At 36.9% G+C, this 24,184-nt stretch overlaps 1 protein-coding gene across 2 annotated transcripts in view; it reads left to right on the top strand.

The window, feature by feature from the left end:
* Positions 1 to 367: 367 nt before the first annotated feature.
* LOC121323333 (TRAF3-interacting protein 1-like) overlaps positions 368 to 24,184 on the top strand; it is a 42,947-nt gene continuing 19,130 nt past the window's right edge. Inside the window, exons 1-10 of one of the 2 annotated variants that reach the window (XM_041264334.1) lie at positions 368 to 621; positions 6,401 to 6,469; positions 10,909 to 11,070; positions 11,307 to 11,450; positions 12,770 to 13,093; positions 13,429 to 13,509; positions 16,492 to 16,515; positions 19,342 to 19,417; positions 22,385 to 22,405; positions 23,120 to 23,195. In XM_041264334.1, the coding sequence (XP_041120268.1) occupies positions 499 to 621; positions 6,401 to 6,469; positions 10,909 to 11,070; positions 11,307 to 11,450; positions 12,770 to 13,093; positions 13,429 to 13,509; positions 16,492 to 16,515; positions 19,342 to 19,417; positions 22,385 to 22,405; positions 23,120 to 23,195 (1,100 nt within the window). In that variant the 5' untranslated portion in view covers positions 368 to 498. The remainder of the gene's footprint in view (positions 622 to 6,400; positions 6,470 to 10,908; positions 11,071 to 11,306; positions 11,451 to 12,769; positions 13,094 to 13,428; positions 13,510 to 16,491; positions 16,516 to 19,341; positions 19,418 to 22,384; positions 22,406 to 23,119; positions 23,196 to 24,184) is intronic. The other variant, XM_041264335.1, reaches the window with a different exon arrangement.

Genomic DNA, 24,184 nt, shown 5'->3' with positions numbered 1-24,184 from the left:
AAAAACCAGACATTGTGGTTTTACAGTTGCTTTAGTCAACAAATCAGCAGAAGTCGCACCCGCGTAATAAGAATAAATCCTAATAATAATAATAATAATAATAATAATAATAATAACAATAAAAAGTAGCAATACGTATATAACACAATATGGCTATTAAACGATTTTTAAAAATACTATATAAAAACAAAGGGAGGGAGATACGAAACAGGTAACAGTGGTCCAATATTTTTAACTAAAAATAATGTTTCCACTCCAACCAAAAGAGGGAGTCATCAAGGGAAACTGTGGTTGTTAGCTGTTACTAAGACAGCAGACTTGCTTGGCAACGGTGCGTCACTCGCGCAGTCGCAGCGACGAAGGACGATGCATTGTGGGATTGGAAGTCACTCAAGTACTGAGCACTCAGTGATTGCAGTAAATACAGAGTTTGTCCAGAGAGCTGTTTGTTTTGACACATTACTCCAAATTTTGTGATCGATATCCGGAGCCATTGCCATGAACGAGTCGATAGCGAAGAAGACCCAGGAGACCCTGGGGAAAGTGATTAAGAAACCACCGCTTACAGAAAAACTGCTGAGCAAACCGCCGTTTCGATTCCTACATGACATCTTCACAGAGGTAAGAATAAGATAACGATGAAAAAAAGTCTTCACTTTCCTTAAAAAAAAAAAAAAAAAAAAGTGGGCCAGTGGAATTAAACTTGTACAACTTATTTCTGTTATTTCTGTAACGCTGGTTGGTGTCTGTCGATATGACCAGACTAGATTTAAATAGTAATAGGTACGGACATTCATATTTTGAAAATCAAATGTTAGATTTTTTAAAGCTTTTAGATAAAATGAGCAACATGTATAACTACACAGTTTACTGCAGTGAACGCCGTCACTGATGTTGTGTCCTCCCGGCGTCCCCTGGTTGCTAGGCATTCCTGTCTCTGCTCAGGTACACACTAAATCACGAGGCCTGGCTGGTAGTTTTAACAAGGCAAAGCCGCCCTAAATTGGGCATTTACAATTAAGGTCACCACTTCTGATCCTTTCTTTTATTAATTCAAAATAAAATGAATGTAGGTTGCTTTGAGAGTATCTGTTTTGGAAAATACAGTATATATTTATTCTTCGTCTCTGCTCTACTTTGCCTTCCCTGTCATGCAAATGGTCAGTAGCTGTGACGTTTTATACAGCCGCACCTTAATTGCAGAATTCCCTTACGATTTAAAAAACAGTTTCAGTGATTTGAGAAGTGTGTCACCTTTATGCCCATGTAGAAAATATCAGTCTCTATATACGTTCCCTGTAGAGGCTGACACCATAAGAAAAATATCATTCGCTAAATAATAATAATAATAATAATAATAATAATAATAATAATAATAATAATAATAATAATAATGTTCAGTTTCTGGGTGACTTTAGTTTAAAGTAGCATTTGTTTTTACAGTCCTTCATGTAAGACCAGCTACCGAGTTAATCCATATATTTCCTGAATTAAGTTCTGAATATAAGGACCAAGTATATTACAGATGAATCTCATATAATAGTTTACCTTAGTGCTGTAAATGCATAGCAAATTGTAATACAGCATAGATAGGTATGGTAATGCACATTTAAAAACACGGTAAACTATGATAAATGCGTAGTATAACCATGGGAAAAGCATAGGAAAAATACAAAATAACTGCACATTTACAATAGTAAACTTTAAGGGATACTTCATAAAGAGCTTTTCATAAGCAATTTGAATTTACTATTCACTGTGGGGGGATGAGTTCTATATCTTTCAGCACACTTTTTGAGGGTATCATAGCATTGTCTAATAGTCACCATTACATTTTTACACAAAGTAAAACTGATACAAATCTGGAGCTAATATCTGAAAATATAAGCTTAGTATTAGATCATTGTTGTTTTTCATTCATACAACCAGCTGAATAGTTGTGGTCAAAAGTTTACATACCCCAATGCAAATGAATAATTTCTACAAATTTCTAGAAGACAAAGAATTTTTGGTAAAATATTTTGTACTTTTTTCTTTTGTGAATGAGGAAAAGAAGTTACAAGAAATAGAGCAAAACTCAAAATGCTAATTAAAAAGTATTCATACGCTTTGATGCTATGATAGTGTTGTCTACAAGATGCAAGAAATGTCAATATGATAACGCAGAACCATATTCTAGACTAGTCTAGAAATGCTGGATTATAGGTGAACATTCTTAGAGAGTATAAAAGGATAAGGAATAGAATTAATGCTGTCATTACCAATAAGTCCGTTTTTGGAAAAAGTAAAGAGCTACCTGAAGACCTTAAGCAGAAAATTATTTATTGTCATAAAGCTGGAGAAGGCTACAAGAAGATTTCCAAGCATTTCAGTATCTCAATTTCAACTATTATTTCTATTATCAAGAAGTACAAGACCCAAGGTACTGTCACAACGCTACCTTGCTCTGGAAGAAAGATTCTTTCACCAAAAACAAGTAGAAGAATTGTGAGGAAGGTTAATAACAATCGAGATTGACTGCCAAATATATTCAAAGTGAATTGGCTGCAGGGGGACTAGCGTTTCCATTTCAACCATAGGTTGAGTTTTGCATGATGAAGGTCTAAATGGTCTCTGGCCAAGGAAAGAGCCACTCTTAGGAAAACGTCACGAGCACAATTGCTTAAAGTTTACAAAACGACATTTGAGTGATGGATATGAGTTCTGGTCAAAGATTTTGTGGAGTGATGAAACACAAATCAAGCTATTTGATAGTTTCGTTTTGAGTAAGTGGTGAGGTGTACAAAAAAAAGAACACCATACCTGCTGTCAAGAGGGGGTAATATCCTTCTGTGGTGCTGTTCTTCCTCTAATGTTACAGGAAATTTAGTTCCAATACATGGTAAAATGGATTCCATAGCATACCAAAAGATATTGGCCAATCATCTGAAACCCTCCCCTACAAAACTTGGTTTAAAGCACAACAGGACGTTCCAATACAACAACGATCCAAAGCCACATCAAAATCTACTTCACAATGGTTAAAGAAAAATAAAATTAAGGTTCTGGAATGGCCTAGTCAAAGTCCCGATCTAAATCCGATTGAGAGTCTTTGGTATGATTTGAAGAAGGCTGTGCACATAAGAAGTCCTTGAATTTAAATGAAGTGGAACAATTTTACGTTGAGTACTAGTCAAAAATCACTAAAGAATCATGCCATAAGCTCATTGACAAATATACTAATTGTTTAAAAGAGGTTATTATTGCTAAAGGTGTCTCAACTAGCAACAGTATTAATTTAATTTTCAGTGTATGAATACTTTTGAATTAGCAGTTTTGGAGCTTTGCAAAAAAAATGCTGAAATAAATAATTGTAGACATCTATTTCTTGTAACTTTTTTCCTCATCCACAAAAGCAAAACTTTTGCTACAAAAGATGTTTCCTATAATTCTTTGTTTTTGAGAAATTACTAGAAATTATACATTTCCATTATAAACTTTTGACTACAACTGCATATGTTTTCTCAGTTTCAGTATTTCTCAGACTATTTAAGGAGCAATTTTAAATATGATTTATGCTTGATTTATTGACTGTTTTTGTGTCTCTGCTGGCACTATTTGTTGAACTGTATTGACTTTGAACCTGGAAGGTATAACAACCACCAATGTGAGATTTCTGAGTTTCCTTGACTTGGCTTGCCTATTCAGTATGGCTGTCTGGAAGTTGTAGTGGAGGTTTTTATCCTACGTTCCCGCTAGCCATTCGCTTCGTTGCCACAAGCAAAAAAAAATAAAATTCTTTGTGGCTAAACAATTTATCACCTTGTTTGCCACAGTGGCAAAAGCATTAAAACCTGGTGTCAGACCAGCCAGCGTGATTTCTATGAAGTAATTGTGCAGACAGATCAATTAATAAAGACTTGTGGTCTTTAAAGGTTAATCGGTGAATGCAGTATTTATTTAACTGTACAAACTACCGGAGTAAGCTAATAAAGCCGCCTTTGATTAAAGGCATTAGCTAAATGCATTAATAATATTATGATGAGCCCTATTTTATTCTTGACATACTGGGCAAAAAAAAAACAAAAAACACATCAGTTTTGATAGCACGCGTTGTTATACAGAAATAAATAAAGTAGCCTGTTTCAAATAAAATTATTTGTGTCGCTGAAACAAAAATATTAAACCTATTCGTATTTGTAGTATGAACATTTTATACTGTAGCAACAAATGTCTTTACAATTCCTGTAGCACAATTATTATTGTTTTATCCCTGTGAACTTAAAAGGCAGACCGTTCTGTTACCAGTGACAGTATGTTGTTTATACACTGTGTCATTCAGGGTTGCTCTGACAGCTAAAAGGAAGGAAAGCAATGAAAAGAGGAGTTGTTTGGTTGTATTAGTAGCTTATTAACATTTAAAATCGTTATACTTTTTGAATTGTGTAGGCCTTCAATAAAATTGTTTTACAGTTATTTTTAACCTTTAGCGTGGCTTAAGTTTTTTCCACTGTGGCTAAAAAATGTTGTTGTTTTAGCCACAGTGGCTAACTAAATAAAATCCCTAGAGGGACTGTAGTATCATTACCGTAATACTTCAAAAAACAGCTTAATGCATTACTTTCATTTTTAATGATCACCCTTCATATTGTGTGGGTGATGAGTTCATCACAGATAACTGACTGGTGGCCAGATGCAACTTTTTATTTGTACCCCACTGATCAGCCAACAGTTTGATTAAATTGTACTTTTACATGTTACTGCAGTACTAATAATGAAAATAAAACCTATAACATATTTACAGCAACTGGCTAGGTAAATCACAGTAACTGGATTTAGACCACTTTAGTTCTAAAATGCAGGGAGTTTGAGAGTGGATTTGGATTTGTCCTTAGTTATGACAAGTTTCAAGTGTTACAAGAATGCCCTGCAGAGGAGTTATGTCCTGGCTAATGCTCCTGAGTAAATGTTGAAGACTGTATTATAACAAACACACCTTTAGCAAAAAAGCCAACTTCAACGGAAAAGTTACCTCCCTGAACCGTGCTGAAAACACTTAATAAAGGGGGAAAGGTGGGTCCACAGTGCAAGAGGATGCGGGATCTTTAAGTTAAAAATACAAAAAAAAAAAGAATAAAAGTAAAGATAGACAGTCATTTAAACCAGACAATACATTTACTAGTTCTTCGTAGGTGAGCATACACACAAACAGCATGTACAGACAGACAATGAGCACTTCAGTCTTGATCAAGACAAACAGGTACATTGAGCAGTAATCAAAGTCTCTTAACAGAGCAGAAACACAGAGAAGAAAAAACACTGCATCAAAACAAAGCAGCAAATAAAATAAAAAAACAATCCAGCAAAAAAAAATCAACAAAAGAATAAATGGAAACGACCTCATCACTCCTGGGTACCCGCTTGCTTAAAGATTCCTTGATCCAGTGTTGAATGAGAGAGTCCAGCCATTCCAAACGATATCTATAGTTCTTTCTCAGCTATGACAATTTAACCAAACCACCAAACATTTAGCATTCATTTGAGTACCTCAAGGTCAATACTAACATGCTAAGCAGCAGCTTGGAGCTAGTAAGAATCGTCCTGACTTTTAGAAAATGAAACGAGAAAATATAAGTTTAGGATTGTCTATCTGGTCTCCCTGTATCTGTTCCATTCATAACGTAACAAATGTTCCTAAAGACCATAGGCGGCGCAGCTTTGGCACAAGGGCCTGTGGAGACGCCCTAGAAAATATAACAAACTCTCCCTTCTGGCACAACCTAGCAACCTTTTATAGGAAACCACAAACGAAATCTCCAATAGAAAAGACGCACAATAATCACTTGACTTGCAAAGAAAGGACGAAATAGATAAAGAGAAAATGGAAACTAAGAACCTGGACAGGTTTTAGTGCTGTCCAATTAAGAACACCACATGGTATGCTTATTGTACCATATAGAAATATTTTTATTTGAATTTATGCGTCAGATGCCACAGTATTCCCCAGCTGGTGTATCACCCATAATGTGTGATTACACATTTCAAAATAAACTGTAGTATATTTAAAAATATAGGCTGCTGCATTTCTTGTGTCCACTGCCAGGTGTTCTATAACACTAGGCAGTGATATCAGGAACAGAGTATGGAAAAATGAGTAGATATATGGAGAAGACAGTCAAAGATAGGATACTTTAATGGAATAAAAGGGCTTGTGTCATTCTGCAAATAGAACAGGTTAGTGATGCAAAGCAAGACCAGACTGATGCAATATTATTAGAGGAGAGCCTTTAGAGAAAGGTGGTACAAGCAAATGGTATAGTACCGCCCCTAGACTGGTACCGCAATCGGGATGGGCAAGTGTTTTTACAGTTTCACTACAGTTTTAGTCCCTAATAAACCATTTTTGTTTCTCTTTCTACAGGTAATAAGGACCACAGGTTTTATGAAGGGGCTCTATTCAGAATTGGAGATGAAGTCTGAAAATGTTAAAGTATGGTATTCTACATGTTATACTTTTGCAAGCATTGCTGTCAATATGCATTTATTGTAATGTTCATGCTGAGATGAAAGGGACCAAAGCACCTTGATCCTTAACATCTTTTGATGCCAGCTATTACATGTATTCTAGTATTGATGTAAGGATGTCAAATTTATCACTTGCAATGAATCAAAGATAACAAATTATGTAAAAAAAAGAAAAAAAGATATAAATAATCCATTGTCTCATCTGGACATGTGTAAAGTACAGCAGTTATTGAATATTTAAAACGAAAACTATTAAATGAGAAACATGAGCTGGCATACCTCTTGCATTAATAACTAATAGGTATTGTCTCAGTGACTACAGGCTCACCTTTTAACATGCCATGAAGCAGGAAAAGTTGCCAAAAAATGTCAAATACTTAACACTTAAATCCCATAGGGTATAGCAATGCTTAATAAATGTAATAATGAATGATGCATTGTGACAGGCTGGCGAGTGGATTGAGGCTCAGAGACAGATTAAAGGCAAAAATAAAATTCTTTATTAAACAAAAAAATAATCAAATAAATAGGCACAGGGGCCAAGAGAACAAGGTTCAAACAGAAATAATCAAAAATGAACTTACAAGTAAACGGTCAGGTTCTAGGTCTTTAAAAGATACTCCTTTAATTCTAAACACAAAACTCTGCAACACAAAAACAAACTCCCAAACAAAGGAACACACTCCAAACAGAAAAACACACACACCCCCAGCCAGGCCCTCTCCCCTGGCTTTTATCCCCTGTGGCTAGAGCCCAATTAATCAATAATTATTCAATTAGAGCTCCAGCCACATTCTCACATTTTTTTCTGGCAGGGAGAAATTTAACCCCCTCCCTGCCAGTTCCAAACATATTCATGTAGACGGGGAGTTCCCCGTCACATGCATAAACATTTTTCTAAGTATAATATTTTATTAAAAACCTGAATGCTCAAACTGAAGACTTCTAAGAGGTAAGGTAAGTTACAGAAAATGTCAGCAAAAACTAAAGAGAAAAAACTGAAATATGTTTATTGCATAATTATTCAGACCCGTCAACTGAATATTTGGTGGAAGCACCCAAGTCTTTTTGGGTAAGTCTCTACCAACTTTGCATACCGGCTTGGTGCAGTTTGTGCCCATTCTTCTTGGCAGATTTGCTCAAGCTCTCTCAAGTTGCTTGGGGATCGCTTATGGACAGCAGTTTTCAAGTCTTTTCTCATAGGATTCAAGTCAGGACTAGGTTAGGTTTGCCCTTGTGTTTTAGATCATTGTCCTGCTGAAAGGTGAATTTCTGCCCCAGTTTTAAGTCTTCAGACTGAAACAGGTTTTCCTCTAGTATTTGCCTGTACTTTGCTCCATCCATTTTTCCTTCAATCCTAACAAGCTTTCCAGTCCCTGCTGAGGAGAAGGATCCCCATAGCATGATGCTGCCACCACCATGCTTGACTGAGGGATGGTGTTGAATGGGAGATGTGCTGTGTTGGGTCTGCACCAAACGTAACATTTGGCATTTAGGCCAGACACCTTTTGCCACATTTTTGCAGGATTACGCGGGTGCTTTGTTCCAAACTCTATGCAGGCTTTGAGATGGCTTATTTTTGGTAATGGCTTCCTTCTTGCCACCCTGTCATACAGCAGATCAGTTTGTTGAGTAGTATTGTTCCTTAGAATAACAACATACTGCGCTCAAGTCATGTGATTTCATAAAACTGCCAGGTGTTCAGTGTTTGTTATTTGAGTTGAGTTACAATTGCCAACATTAGTTGATTAAGAATCTGTACAAACAGCCATTCGAAAAGACATGATTTTAATTAAGCTAAAGATACGACCATGCCTTGCTTGAGTAATGAAGATTGCCTGCTTGCTGTCCGCATGATTAAAGGTGGCCTGTCTGTGAGAAAAGTTGCCGAAAAATTAGGTGTTCTGCTTCAACAGTCAACAACTAGTCCAGAGATACCAGGAAACCGGCGCTGTGAGGGACAGGCCACATCCTGGAAGGCAGAGGGTCACCACACTGGCTCAGGACCGTTGCATCTGACTGAACCATCTGCGTAATTGTTTTCAGACTTCAGTGGCTACAGCACGAGAAATTCCAGGAAGAAATAACCTGCACATCAGCAGAATGACTGCAGCTCGCCATTAGCAGCTCGGAGGCTGTTCAGGAGTAACATGTTGACAGCTGAAAGACAAAATGACCGTCTTCTGTTGGCCAGAGAACATCTGAGGTTACGGCAGACAGAGTGGTGGAGTGTTTTATTCAACGATGAGGTCTTGCTATGGCCAGCTTTTTCTCCTGACCTGAGTCCAATAGAACATCTGTGGGACCAAATTGCCAGTGTCATCCACAGGAGTCAACTGTGACCAGCTGCACAGGAAGAGTGGCGGAACATCCCACAGCAATATCCAGAGGCTGATCAGGTCTATGCGTCAACACTGCTAGGATTGTTTTAATGCTCAGGAAGGTCATACCCGATGCAACTTTGTAATGTTTTCATTCTGGTAGTGTGTTTCATACTGAAAACTTGTTCACATTTTGTTCGCGTTTTCTTTGATTTTTGTTTGATATCTCTGTTTAAAATATTTGATTAAATCCATTAGACCTGAATGTTGCGTTTATTTTGTGTGTGTGTGTGTGTGTGTGTGATTGAGGCCTGAATTTTAAAATATCATAGAATAGAATTCTAAAGTTAGGGTTTACAAAAATGCTTTGGTTTCATCATTTAACAATCTATACTTTACTTCACAGAAACAAAGCCTGGCACAAAGAAAGCATCAAGGAAACTAGATATACGCTACTGTACCTGTCTTGGCAAAATCTTTAAAGATCCGATGGCAAAACGCTAAGAAAGAAAGGGATGAAAATGGCCTTGGGCCAACCACAATTTATTATGTCTGTGTGTCGGATTAATTTGTTTTGGACATGTTTTGTAATGCATATGAATACTGTAGACGCAGGGTTCTAATCAATTATCCTCATCATTGTGAGACCTCAAGGATCCTAAGAGACCTAAAAGGATTCTTGTAACAAAAATCTCTTGATAAACTGTGGGAGCTTCAGTTTGTGCATTGTCAAGAGTCTGTGCCTAGCAAGTTGAATTTTACAAAATGACCACACTTAAAGATAAACAACTTTTGCTAGAGTAGCTTGTGCAAAACACAATTACAAGAATTATTTTTTTTTCTCCATGGACTTCTGAAATATGTCTAGCATTTTTTGGTCTTGACACCACAAGTTAATTTGTATAGATTTTAAATAGTTTTCCATGGTCTCCTTTTAAACAAAGCCTTGGTCTCAATGGGTAAATCTCCTGGTTAAATAAAAATAAATCATGAATTTGTTTAAGTACTGTACAGTATATGGTACTGTCTTGGCTATGCCTCAGTTTACAGTATAAAGAGTTATTGCATAATGTTAATACAAGGCAAAGAAATATTTATTATCAAGATGCTGTGATATATAAAGCATATCCATATTGTGTCTCAGCTTACATCCTATAGGGGCAGAAATGAATCCTACCCAAGTCTGAACAGTTACCCATGCCTACCTGTTTTACTACCTGATCAAGTTGCTCTTTTGAAAATGAGACTGGGAAGGGGTGGGTGGTGGAAGCTATCCATGTCCATTGAGATGTGCATAATACATGATTCATTAACACATATTAAAATTAGGCAGAAGTGATAGTATGTCAATGGGCCACTTGCAAACAAGAAGACAACACTTGCCAATTAAAAGAAAAATAAAGCTTATGCCAGTTTGGCAAAACTTCAAAGGCATGCTTTGAAAAAATATTGAACATAATACACTAACATCTGCAAAAAACTTTTAAACAGGCTTCTTTGTCTTGAAATAAATGATGTTTTGTGTCAAACAGAATTTGGATAAATTTACTCATGTAGGATATTTTTTTCATTGATGAGTATGTGCTGCATTCACTGCTGTTTTGCAAAAGGACTGGGATCAAACAGTTGCATTTAGTGAAAGACATATCACAAGACTGCATGCTAATTTGATAACCTTTGTCTTCATTTCCAAGTCCAACCTTGTACTCGATGCTGCTTGCTATTAGCCAGTAGATACAGCTATGAACTGGAGATCATTTATATCCTGACCTTCCTAAATAATGCAGAATGTATGTAAAAAGAATTCTAAATGGTAAAATGGTTAATCTACATTGAGAAGTTTTAAATGCATTGTACAAGGATATAACTTCCAGTTAATGTCTATTTCTAGGGTGTGCTTTTGGATGGATAGAAAAAAGCTTAGTCATGTGGTGGCAGTGTCAGTCCTAGGCCAAACTAAGCCTCCTAGGACCTGGGTCCCAGGGTTTATAGCAGCCCTAGGATATCCTACATGTTCAAGAGACCTTTCTTTGCTTCTGTACAAAGTATTGTACCTTTACTTTGCTAGTTATGCTCCTTCTAGGATAAAGAAGCCAAGATTGCATTCCTCCAGAAAGCAATAGATGTGGTAATAATGGTGACAAGCGAGCCCCTGTCAGTGAAGCCAGGTCGTATTGTATCAGGACACGAGCCAGAGAAAACGAATGAGCTTCTGCAAGCCATGGGAAAGTGCTGCCTCGATAAGGTCAGTTTGTATGTTTATATATATATATATATCATCCATAACTACAAACACTCAATCAAAATTGCAACAACTAGGTGAAAGCCAAGTAGACAAATGTTTTGTCTGATGTCTTCTTGAGCGTACTTGTATATTTTTATGGAGATGTTCTTATCATCTGCAGCTGCATGTGATGTAATGCAGATTTTCCAAGGTCTTGGAAATGTTAGATAATTGTGTATTTCTGTTTGTTTTACTAGCTTTCTAGTGAAGACGCTGTGCAGAGAGTCCTTGCCGGTGAGAAGCTAGACCTAAAAGGAAAGCATCCCTCCACTTTGAAATCTCAGGACAAGGAGAACCGGGAGAGCAAGGAGGAAGACAAGAAAAGGCACAAAGACAAAGAGGTTAGAGAACTCAAGATATCTAAAACTATAATGATATTTAGATCCCCCTCTGTTTAGGTCAATAGAATACACCCCTTGGGCTTTTTCTGTATTTTTGTGGTTATCAAGATTACTTATGCCACGTATTAAAATGCACCATAAAATCAAAGGGGGGCTGCAGCAGGTTTCATCTGCAGTCTATAATCTACAGTGCAACCAGTAACAGGCAAAGATCACCTGTATCTATTTATACATTAATTCACCAGCCTCCAGTATTTCCGTAACAGTATAATATATTCACAGGCTTCATGTTCAGTCTTCATATTATTTTTAAAACCCACCTCTTGCGTTGTTCGCATTAGACACTGTGACAGGGATGCCTTGTGGTGACTTCAGACCAGGAAGAGACTCGGTACTACGGGGTATGAAGCGCTGTTGCGTGTTTTAATTATAAATAAAATATTTAAACAAAACAAGATGCACACACAAAAAAAAAAAAAAAAAAAAACGGCACGGTGGCCAAAACAGACAGACACACAAAACAGTGAACCAAACAAGTAACATGCTGGTTTAAAGGGGAGCAATTGTTTACTATTTCTGTTTTCACTCATGTTTCTCATTCTTACTCCCTGAACACCCAGCCCCGAGTGAGAGATTTCCCCCTCTTTTATGCAGCTATGCCTGGACTCGATTGCTTATTCATTTAATCGGGTCCAGGCACAGTCTGCACGTGAACTGCTTTGGAAGGGAAGGCAATTAACCCTTCCCTGTCGACTTTAAACACCCATGCCCAAATACATCCATCCATCCATCCATCCGTACATATATACATACATACACACACACAGAATAAAAACAACACATGACAAAACACAAAATACGCACAGGGGCGGGGTGTACCCCACCATATTAGGTGACTAATCATTTGAAGTTGTAGAGATCAAGTTGTGACAGTCCACAATCCTAAGTGTCCAAATTGAAATCTTGATCTCCTGCTAATATAAATTAACAAGTCAATCCCTGTGGCAGCTGGAAACATCCAGAATAAAATGTTAGTTTGTCACAAACACTGTATGAATAATAAAATATAAATTAAGTAATATACAATTAGTGGCACCTTTGGTTAGGTTTCCAGTATGCATTTCAAATTGGATTTGGAATACTGACAAAATAACAAATTGTGGATTTTTAGTACTTTTTATATAATAAATTAATTGGATAGCTTGTCTGATTAGAAAGAAGCTTGTAGATATTATATATATATATATATATATATATATATATATATATATATATATATATATATATATATATATATATATATATATATTTCTCCTCAGGCGATCAGAGACACTGACATCAAAGAACGAAGCACAAGCAGAGATCAAAAGGTTGAACAGCCAAAAGAAACAGAGGCCAAAAAGGCTGAGAAGGACAGACACAAGGACGACGAAAGGCAAGAGAAAGGAAGAGACCGTGAAAGGACGAAAGAGCGGGATCGGGAGAAAGAGAAGAGTCGAGACAGAGACAAAGAGAAGGGCAGAGAAAAGGAGAAAGACCGGGAGAAGGGACAAGAGAGGGAGAGGGACAGGGAAAAAATTAAGGAGCGCCCAAAGGAGCCTGAGGAAAAAGCAGAAGAACCAGAGGAGAAAGCAGAAAGGAAGGTAAAAAAAAAGAAATAGTTTAGTTAAACCTGAATTGTTTTCTTATTTCTTGCAACACAGAACAGTCATTTTAAACTCAAATACTGGGCACAATTTTATAGCAGGTACAAGAGAACATTTTCTGAGATGAGTACATTTATTTTAAGAATTTAAATGCACCTTCCTGCAACTTCTTTGTCGGTTGTAAATGATTTATAGCCTTATTATGGTTGATTGCTTTCATGCTTTTTTTTTTTTTTTTTTTTTTTATATATCCAATCATACACATCTGAAGTGTTAAATTGAGCAGCATATAGAAGAGTAATGTCCTGTTTTTTTTCCATATATATGTCCAGTCTAAAGGCACTGAGGAGACACGACACCGAAAAGCGTCTCAGCTAACAAGGAAAAACAGCAAAACTGAAAATGATAAAGAGGTTAGTTATGTGATTTTCCCCCTTCAACAAAAAACATTCACAAATAATGAACAGCCCTCTGTCGACATTGCTTTAGACATTACTTAGAACCAGGTGTTAAAGTACTTAAGTTGTTCCTATTAAACCTATATTTTTTTTTCTATCCCTTTCACCTTATCACCTACATTTGACGCAAAACACAGTAAACAGGAGGCAGCAATTAATTTAATTTCAAATGAATACAGCAGAAATGCCATCATTTTACTGTTGACTTTTCATATATTGTTTGTTAAAGTTGTAATTTATAAGTACTAATCCGCTGAACTTACCTGAAGTCTATAGATGTTGATAAGTTGCATGCATATATCTTTCTTTGCAGTAAGGTGACCCCTTCATTAATTTTATTTGACCTGCATATAAAATGAGTTGTTTATTCAAGCATTTCTTTGTATTTTGTAAATCACTACATGTTTGTGGCAGATGAAATTCAGAAAACAGATTCATATACAGGCAGTTTATTAATGCTATTGTTTCTTTTCATTTCTTTTCTTTTTTTTTTTTTTTTTTTTTAAGCCTGCAGTGGTTCTTGAGGCAGAGGTATCATATTTTTAGATTGGGTGGCAAGTCATCAACGATTTGTGTGCACCAAAGAATAATGTTTATACTCTTGGCTTTAGTGTGGTGTGTGTGAGTATGTGTGTGGATTATGCTACTGGGGTGAAATGTAGACATTTCAAGACCAGGTACTCAAGTAATCCAGTGTCTACATACTGTCGAACAGAGCTGCCCAACGGATGACGCTGCCATACTGACGTCACAATGGAGGTTCTTTTAAATGTCCGATTTAAGGTTTTTAATGGGCTGGAAAAGACTGCATGGACAACCTATAGTCGTACAATGTTGGGTTTTAATGAGCAGGAAACGACTGAATCAGTGTCTTAGTGTAGTTTCTTCTATTTTGTCAGCATTGCCGAGTGGTTACTTTCTATTGCAGAGTAGTTGTAGAATTCCTGCTTCCTGCAATTCATGCTTTTTGTCCAAAATACATGCTGCTATTTCAAAACTATTTCCGTCTTCCCTGCAAGGAAATCCAAGCATATTCCATCATAGCAGGAATTGGAAAAAAAAAAGTGAAGATGCTGTGTCTAAATTTTCATGAAATTAGGAAATGCTGCTAATGAACATTTAGGGGCTGATGTAAGGATACTTGCAAAGTGATTTGCGGCTGTAAAACACCCAGATTGCATTTGTATGCACAAAAAGTCTTTAGCATCTGTAAAGTGGAACTTTACCGGCCACCAAAAATGCAGCGTATGTAAAGAATGTTTTTCACCTACCATTCTGCACCCGCTGTCAAATTAGTACTTTGCCATCATTAACCCTTTGCAATCCATTTATTCAGCGCTTGTCAGGTGCGTCAGGTCCAATTTATTTTCACACACGCTGTTTATTTTACACGCAATGTTTAAAATATTTTTTTTCAGAGTAAAACAGGTTTAAAATGCATTGCATGACAAAATGACATCAGTACTGCATCTCCAGCCAAGTCCCACTCCTTGTTCGCTGTATTTTTCACATACCTCTTTATAGACGTGCTGATCCTAAAACCTCTCCTGATCACTTATCACCAAACTCCTCAATAATGCGATCCAAGTCATTATTTTATTACTATAACATCTCAAAAAGCTCTGCAAATGTCTATAATATTCTTTGAGCGCTGGATACGGAAGCAGCTATCTCCTTTGTTATGTGTCCATGTTATCTCTGTGGTGCAGGGACTATCTGTGTAGCTCAGATACACCCCTTTTTATTTTTATTTTTTTGTTTGTTTTTTTTTCTGCTCCTATCGGTCTCACTCGGCCATTGAAAGGTTTTCTCTGCTTTTTGTGCTTTTATGTCTTTTTGATGATGTTAGACTGGAAATAGAAAATTGTAATGTCAGACCTGGTCCGACATTTAAATGATATTGAAAACAATTAAAGAGCATGAAATTGGACGGGGAGCTGGAATACTAAGTGGGCACAAACATTATAATGAGATGTAAGGATTTTGCCTTGCACTTGGACAATTGCTGACCCTACAAAAACTTTGCACCTCCTCTTACAAGATGCAGACCATTGCAGAAGTTTGTAATTAAGAGCTGTATAAAACCACACAACTTCAGAAACCTGTCATTGGCCTCAGGGTGGTTGCTGTTGTACACGTCCCGATGCGGCAAAGCTTTTCTCTTGTTGAGGACAGGCAGGAAAACCTTCAGAGGAGAAGGGCAAGACAGAGAAGAACCTGCATATTCAAACCCAGGGTCAATGTTTGGGATGCCTGAGGATGCAGTGGTAATGCGTTATCGTCTCATACCGCAGGCTATCCTAGACCTAATAGCTGAATTTCACCTTTTCATCACCTGGTTGACTGTCCTCCTTGTAACACTGACAGCATTGACTTTCTCCACTATAGAGGACCATATGGCCTCTTTGGTAGCGTAACTGATGTTGTCTGAGGCTTTTCCACATAACTCAAGTTCATGCCGAGTGACCTCAGCTGTAAGGACTCTCAACGCCTCCTCGGAAAACTTTTTTCTTTTCTTTTCCGTCTGCCAAGAGGACTTTGCTGCCTTTCCTCTGATATATTTTTTAGTTTGGTTTGATTTTCATGCTTCACAAATTTCATACAGCACCTACTGCTCTCTACTCCTAACTCACCTCACCTCTGGGTTGTAAGTCTGGCCACTAAATAGCCCTGTGCACAGGCAGTGCTCATTGGGATCCTCATTATTATGATTGCAGGTCATTATTTGTGCATGTTGAGTAACTTGCATTGCTCTTAAGCTTACATAGGCTGCTGTGCAAAATAATTACCTGGCCGCTATGCAATTTGGAGTTTGCAGCCACAGTTGTTTATTACGCCTATCCTTACATCAGCCCCTTAATATTTAGTATACTGTGTAAGTTGAGTCAGGACACATCCATCGGTGGACCCTGTTTATAATTCTTTCTTTCTTGGAAGCCTGCAGAGGTTCCTGAAGCAGAGGTATTGTTGTTTAGTCAACCTGCCTTTTATTCAATGTTGTACATTCAAAATGTTTGTGAAGTGAGGATAATTGTATTTTATAAAATATAAAATGACAGCCATGTATTCAGTGGACATGAACCTTCATACTGAGCTTGTTAATTAAGACAGCACTATTGATTGAAGTCCTAATATTCCTTCACAAGCACAAGGACAATATTTCTAAGGAAACAAGCATTCATGCACAGAGTAAATCGTCTCTGAATAAATAAAGTGTGAAGATTAATGTATCACAGTCTTCAATTGTGAAGCAGTTGTAAGGTCTGTCCAATAGTCCAGGGTCCAAACAAGAAAAGAGGCTTATTAGAGGGACTCATGGGGGTCAAAATGAGGCAGGGCTGAGCAAGGACGTTTTTTTATAGAAGCAGGCACTTCCTAATGTTTCTGCTAATGTAATAGTGAGTAGGACTATATTAGCCAATGGTCTGTTAATACTAATTGTCAGAAACTCATAAATCATGTATTCTTTTGTTCATAATTGATTATATTTTCTGTTTTCTTCTTGAAAGTGAGCCATGTAATAATAAAAGTGGTCTAAAAAGGACAAAGGCAATATGGCATATATTGCTTACAATATACATTGTTTGTCTCACAGTGCAAGTAACACAGTTTGTATTACATTATTTTTTTATTGCTACAAGAAATAAAAAATGTACCGGTGTCATCTTGATAGAGGGACCCCTGGAGGGCAAAATGAGGCAGGTTGTCAGTGGCTGAACTAGGACCCTTTTTATAGAAGCAGGTACTTCCTACATTTTTCCAGAATTCCACTCATTTAATAGGGCAGTATAAATAAGCCAGCCCTCTTTTGTTCATCAGTTATTATATTTTCTGTTTTGAAAATGAGCTGTGTAAAAAATATAACTATTTTTCAAAAAGGGTTTTTTAATGGTACCTTTGTCAGTTGTATTGAATATATTGAGCTGATGTGAATTTACATCAGTTACTGATCAGTGTATCTTGTTCTTCATCAGATTCAGAGTCATTTACAATAGTTTGAACTTTGTAAGGATTTTGGCAGCAATCTTCATTCATGCATTCACAGGCTTCAGTGTAGGCAAGTCTGTTCCTAGTACAACTGTAGTACCTTTTGCACTCTCATGAAGCTAACTGTATATCTGGAGCTGCTTGTTGTGCCATTAATGTTGGTACCATTATACAAGTGACATTTATCCCTGTGCCAGCCATGCCCCAGGAGTCCCTCTATTGGGCTGACAGGTCAAATTTTATTCCTCTCAGGGGCAAAAAATAGTTAAAGTCTTGACTTGGGCCCCAGACTACAAGGCTACTAGAAAGCAGCCATGGCCATGAAAGTGTTCCTGACTTGCAAGTCTGATTTACACCTTTTCATAATATATGCATTTCTTTACTTCTTGAAAGCCTGCAGAGATTCTCGAGGCAGAGGTACTGTTACTTTTCAGTATCACTGCAGGGCATGATTCTCTATTGCAACTTGAAATGAATAACAGTGATTGTAATTACAATTATACCGTTTGGAGAAAAGCTGAGTAATACTCTTGCTGACTACTGAATCTACTTTACAACTATTGGAGCAACCAATGACCTGCTCAACTATTAAGAAACAAAACACTTTAATGCCTTGCTGTCATTAACAAATACGATAAGTACACAATAAATAGGAGCTGTTCAATTACATTTGAGGCATACATTTCCCAGAGCATTAGGTAAGAGTGGATTAGATATACAACCTCTGTGATATACTATTCTTATGTCATGCCCTGCATCATTTTTAAATGTTGTTGTATTATGTGAATTTGATGTGACTTGTGTCAGTTGAAGTCATAGGCATTTTAACAAGGTTGTTCATACTGTTTCAGTAAGTGAGAAATTGATCATGATAAATGAGCAAGTATCTTTAAGGGATATTTTAACAGTGTTCTTTACTGTCCTCGTTTGCACATGTCTTCAGCCATGGGGGCATTTTTACTCTAAAACAAGACCACAAGCTAAAACATTTTGACAGAAAACAAAGTGCATGTGCCTGTTTGTTACATATACTGGTAAATTACCGGAATTGGAATGATGATAGAGACTGCTGCTGAATCTTTGGTCTTATCTGGCAATTTCAAAACTGCGAGAAGCCCCTTACTCAGTACAAAAGTATCAGTAAAACATTTTTATATTTGAGAAACAGCAATCTGATCTACTCTGAGTTATTGTAAACATATTAAAGTCAAGAACGATATAGCGTAGAAAAACTGTTAAGTTAGTTGCCTTATAATTACTTTGGAATTAAATAGGTTCTCATTTTTGGTAAGGGTTTAACAATACACCTGGTCCTGTACTAAGGTCCTGTTGGGATTCACAGGTCCTGCTACTGTTTATCACACTACTGTTACAGCCTCGATGGACTAATTTGTATGATATGTATGAAGATCAAAACATCATTCCAATTTACTATTTTGTTAAAATCAAAAAACAAAATAAGTTTGTGTTATTTAGTGTTTCTGTGGCTTTAGTTGAGATCATGCTATCCATAATAGTAGATACTTTGCTTTTGTCATCCTTTCCTCTCAATGGGCTGTGGAAAATTGCCTGTATATTTTGTTGCTTATTTATTGCCTCCTCTTTCCATATCAAACTTGAAGGATAATTTTTCACAGGTAAGTCTGAGAGATTATTGTTTTGTGTAATTATGTAGTGTTTATTTTGCACACAATGATATGGATGGAAGACACAATTTTCCCTGCTGTTGACTTGGTTATTTATGGGAACTAAGTACATCACTAATAAAAACTAGACTAAGTTGTCCCTCTTTTTTTAAAGCATGAGAGTCCTGCAAGAATACCTCGGCCTTCCTCTGCAAAAGGACAAAGAAGACGCCCTAAACCTGGAGGGCAAGGTATTGCATCTAAACTTTCAAATCCAATTACATTTTTTAACTCTTACAGTATTTTGCCTGAGGATTACATTGTAAAAGAATATTTATTGTTATATCTACAAAAATAAATTCTCGGTACACAGAGAAATTAGTTTAAACTACTACAGTACTGCTGGATTAGAATGAGTTTGTGCCAGGAATAAGTAAAGTGGTAATTTTACCAGGGTCTAATGTTTTTTTTGTTTTTCTTGGATCAGGATCGCAAAGCTCCAAGACAGATATAGCAACATTTTCTAGGAATGTTGAGTTAGCATATTGTTTAGGTAAGGGAAAGTATGAGGCTAGGTATCAGATGTATAGACTTAGAACTGGTCTTTGACCTGGGATATAAACTGGGGTAAGTAATGGGCTTTTATTCCAAATATGTAACCCCCACGATAGGGAAGTAGTGCAGAATTTGCAGCACAGTTAAACAAAGACTTTGCTAACATACCAGCTCCAATATCAGACAGCGTATACAGTGGCTTGCGAAAGTATTGACCACCCTTGGCATTTTTCCTATTTTGTTGCCTTACAACCTGGAATTAAAATTGATTTTTTGGGGGTTTGTATCATTTGATTTACACAACATGCCTTCCACTTTGAAGATGCAAAATATTTTTTATTGTGAAACAAACAAGAAATAAGACAAAAAAACAGAAAACTTGAGCATGCATAAGTATTCACCCCCCCCAATGTCAATACTTTGTAGAACCACCTTTTGCAGCAATTACAGCTGCAAGTCTCTTAGGGTATGTATCTATAAGCTTGACACATCTAGCCACTGGGATTTTTGCCCATTCTTCAAGGCAAAACTGCTCCAGCTCCTTCAAGTTGGATGGGTTCCGCTGGTGTACAGCAATCTTTGTCATACCACAGATTCAATTGGATTGAGGTCTGGGCTTTGACTAGGCCATTCCAAGACATTTAAATTTCCCCTTAAAACACTCGAATGTTGCTTTAGCAGTATGCTTAGGGTCATTGTCCTGCTGGAAGGTGAACCTCCATCCCAGTCTCAAATCTCTGGAAGACTGAAACAGGTTTCCCTCAAGAATTTCCCTGTATTTAGCGCCACCCATCATTCCTTCAATTCTGACCAGTTTCCCAGTCCCTGCCTATGAAAAACATCCCCACAGCATGATGCTGCCACCACCATGCTTCACTGTGGGGATGGTGTTCTCGGGGTGATGAGAGGTGTTGGGTCTGTGCCAGACATAGCGTTTTCCTTGATGGCCAAAAAGCTCAATTTTAGTCTCATCTGACCAGAGTACCTTCTTCCATATGTTTGGGGAGTCTCCCACATGCCTTTTGGCGAACACCAAACGTGTTTGCTTATTTTTTTCTTTAAGAAATGGCTTTTTTTCTGGCCACTCTTCCATAAAGCCCAGCTCTGTGGAGTGTACGGCTTAAAGTGGTCCTATGGACAGATACTCCAATCTCCGCTGTGGAGCTTTGCAGCTCCTTCAGGGTTATCTTTGGTCTCTTTGTTGTCTCTCTGACTAATGCCCTCCTTGCCTGGTCCGTGAGTTTTGGTGGGCGGCACTCTCTTGCCAGGTTTGTTGTCGTGCCATATTCTTTCCATTTTTTAATAATGGCTTTAATGGTGCTCCGTGGGATGTTCAAAATTTCGGATATTTTTTTATAACCCAAACCTGATCTGTACTTCTCCACAACTTTGTTCCTGACCTGTTTGGAGAGTTCTTTGGTCTTCATGGTGCCGCTTGCTTGGTGGTGCTCCTTGCTTAGTGGTGTTGCAGACTCTGGGGCCTTTCAGAACAGGTGTATATATATACTGAGATCATGTGACAGATCATGTGACACACAGGTGGACTTTATTTAACTAATTATGTGACTTCTGAAGGTAATTGGTTGCACCAGATCTTATTTAGAGGCTTAATAGCAAAGGGGGTGAATACATATGCATGCACCACTTTTCCGTTATTTATTTTTTAGAATTTTTTTAAAAAGTTTTTTTTTTCATTTCACTTCACCAATTTGGACTATTTTGTATATGTCCATTACATGAAATCCAAGTAAAAATCCATTTTAATTCCAGGTTGTAAGGCAACAAAATAGGAAAAATGCCAAGGGGGGTCAATACTTTCGCAAGGCACTGTAATATACGAGTACAAATACCTGAAACCAAGCAGCATGTACCCTGCATGTTTGTACAGAAACGAAAGAATAAGTGCATGCAATGCAGATACTCCACTGCACTTGCCTTCACGCACACTACTTTGGGATAATAATACTTTTTAAATTAGTTAATTTGATTTTGAAACTGAGCTGTGTTGTGCTGTGCTTGTGCTTTTGGTCGTTTCACAGTGCAAATGATACATACAGTACCTATTAAAAGAAACATACATTTCTTTTAGTATTTCTAAATTCAGCATTATTGAGTTTTTAATAGTTTTAGATGGTAGTATCTATTACGGTGCAATATATCATGCAAACAAATGTATCATGATATATCAGTACATGCTGAATTGACACACATCCAACCAACACAATGGAAAGCTGACTCTTGTGACCAAAGAATGTTTGTTAATTAATCATTTCTACGTTTGACCTTTGTCTGTTTAATACAGTTCAGCCAAGTATTCATGGGCACCAAAGTACCAGTCAAGTGTAAACTGCCATAAAGGTGTCGGTCCTAGAAAGAAAACTAAAACAAAACAAGCTCTGTATCCTTAGAAACGCTTTCATGGTTAATGGCATGTATGGTCTTGTTTTATTCAGTAGTTGTGGCAAGTAAATATTTGTATTCCACGTACCAAAGCGTTTCCTTTCTTTGTTCTGTTTACCTAGATGAGCAGCTTATATGAAACATGCAATGCCCCTGCTATAGGGCAATTCAGCACAAGTTATATGACACCTTTCTTATTCCCCTCACAGCGATGTATATGCATTTCAATAAATAATATACAACATTCCTTTTATTATTTTCAGATGAATCTGACAGTGATGGAGGTAAGATACCTACTTTCTTGTTCATGAAAATATATGGATTGTTTTAAAGGCCTGTTGTGCTGATTTGTTCCATTAGGTGGTGCTGTTGTAATAAAAATAAAGTCAGTTCAACATAATTCTATCTTGAGCAGGTTACCTCATTTACCTCACTGGTAAATAAATAATGAACTTTTGTTGTTGAGAACATTTTTCAGCACACATTATTAAAAATACCAATATCTGAGGGTTTTTATGGAGGTCCAGCAATCTCTGTTACTTGCATACACGCTTATATAATGAGAACTCGTCATCCAGTTGTACTAAAATCTGGTGCAGATGTTCATGATAACCTATATTTGCATAAGTTCTGGCCTATAATTAAGTGTATAGTGCAGACTTTATCTTCAGCTATATTGCTTTTAAATTTATATTTAACTTTTTCAATCTACCGCTACACATTGGCTCACCTACTGAAGGTCACACAGTATCCTGGGAATCACTGATGAATGTCTGTCGTATGATGCAAGTTTTTTTTGTTTTTGTTTTTTTTTTCTGTGCATACTTTGTGACTGTAATCATGGTCATCTACTTTTTCATGATACTGATTTTTTTATTTACAGTTGTAGCAGGGGCATTGCATGTTCCTTTTACATGTATATATTTATTTTAAAGCAATTTAATTTTGTATAGTGGCCTATTTATAGATTTGTGGATAATATTTTTGATCATTTTCAGAGGCAGAAATCCTTTCTTCAGACAAGTCCATGCCATTAGAGAATGGTGAGGCTGTTGATGCCATGCCCACTCACAGGTCTGTTACTTCTACAGTATTTAATTTCCTACAACAGCACTATATATGAAGGGTAGACCACTGTAACACAGTTTGCTGTTGCTTCAGGGCAGCTCTCAGTGTAATGCAATTAGTAGTAATGACCGTCCTCTGCTAAAACTTTGCAAACATGGTCAATTTCACATGAATTGGTTCAACAACACAGCATGAGAGAGTTGGCTGAAAGAATGTATGAGCAGGCTTTTTGATATTTTAGTTTTGTTGCCCCTGGGATCTGGAATCAATTTACTAGACCTGCCTGAGCCTCCCATAGAAGAAAGCTGTAGCATTAACTAGGGGTAGAACTACTACTAATTTGACAGGGAAATTGAAAATCGTACAATAGGTCAACTAGTTGCTAAATATATTAATACATCATCTATTTGATAATGTCTGGTGCTCTGTTTGTGAACATACTGTTTTATAACACTTTACCATTTTTGTACTAATTTAAAACTCTTTGGAATGTTTTCAAGCTTTTTATTAATGCTCTGAAATGTAATTATGTGGTAATTGATTGCAATTGCAAGTGCACCGTCCATGTGTAACTTTACAATTACGTGACATGATTAGTTTCTGAGGTCAACATTCACTTTTCTATTCGTCTAGTTGACTATTCGGTGTATCCCTTAGCGTAAGCTGTCCGATTATTGTGTAAGAGATGGTAAATAAAAACAACAGTATGGTATATTTTTATTTACATGTCTCCTAAAAGTTAATGACATTTTTGACTAATAACAAATGATTACTATTCTTTATACTTTTCGTGTAACAGATAACATAATACTCACATTGTACAGCATTTCAATCTTTTCCTTGACCCAATTAGTCCTGAGATTAATTGGACATTTCCTCAAAGGTATAGTTAATTCATTATGCTTATAGTAAACCCTAAATGCAATTCCTTGGGGGTCTTATTTGTTACACTGACATACTTTTACAGTTACAGTTTGTAAAAACATGATTGTAAT

Source organism: Polyodon spathula, chromosome 11 (assembly GCF_017654505.1).
Source record: "Polyodon spathula isolate WHYD16114869_AA chromosome 11, ASM1765450v1, whole genome shotgun sequence".
Taxonomy (NCBI): Eukaryota; Metazoa; Chordata; class Actinopteri; order Acipenseriformes; family Polyodontidae; genus Polyodon; species Polyodon spathula.
Note: the sequence above shows the minus strand (reverse complement) of the source record. Positions and strands in the feature narration are given on the sequence as shown.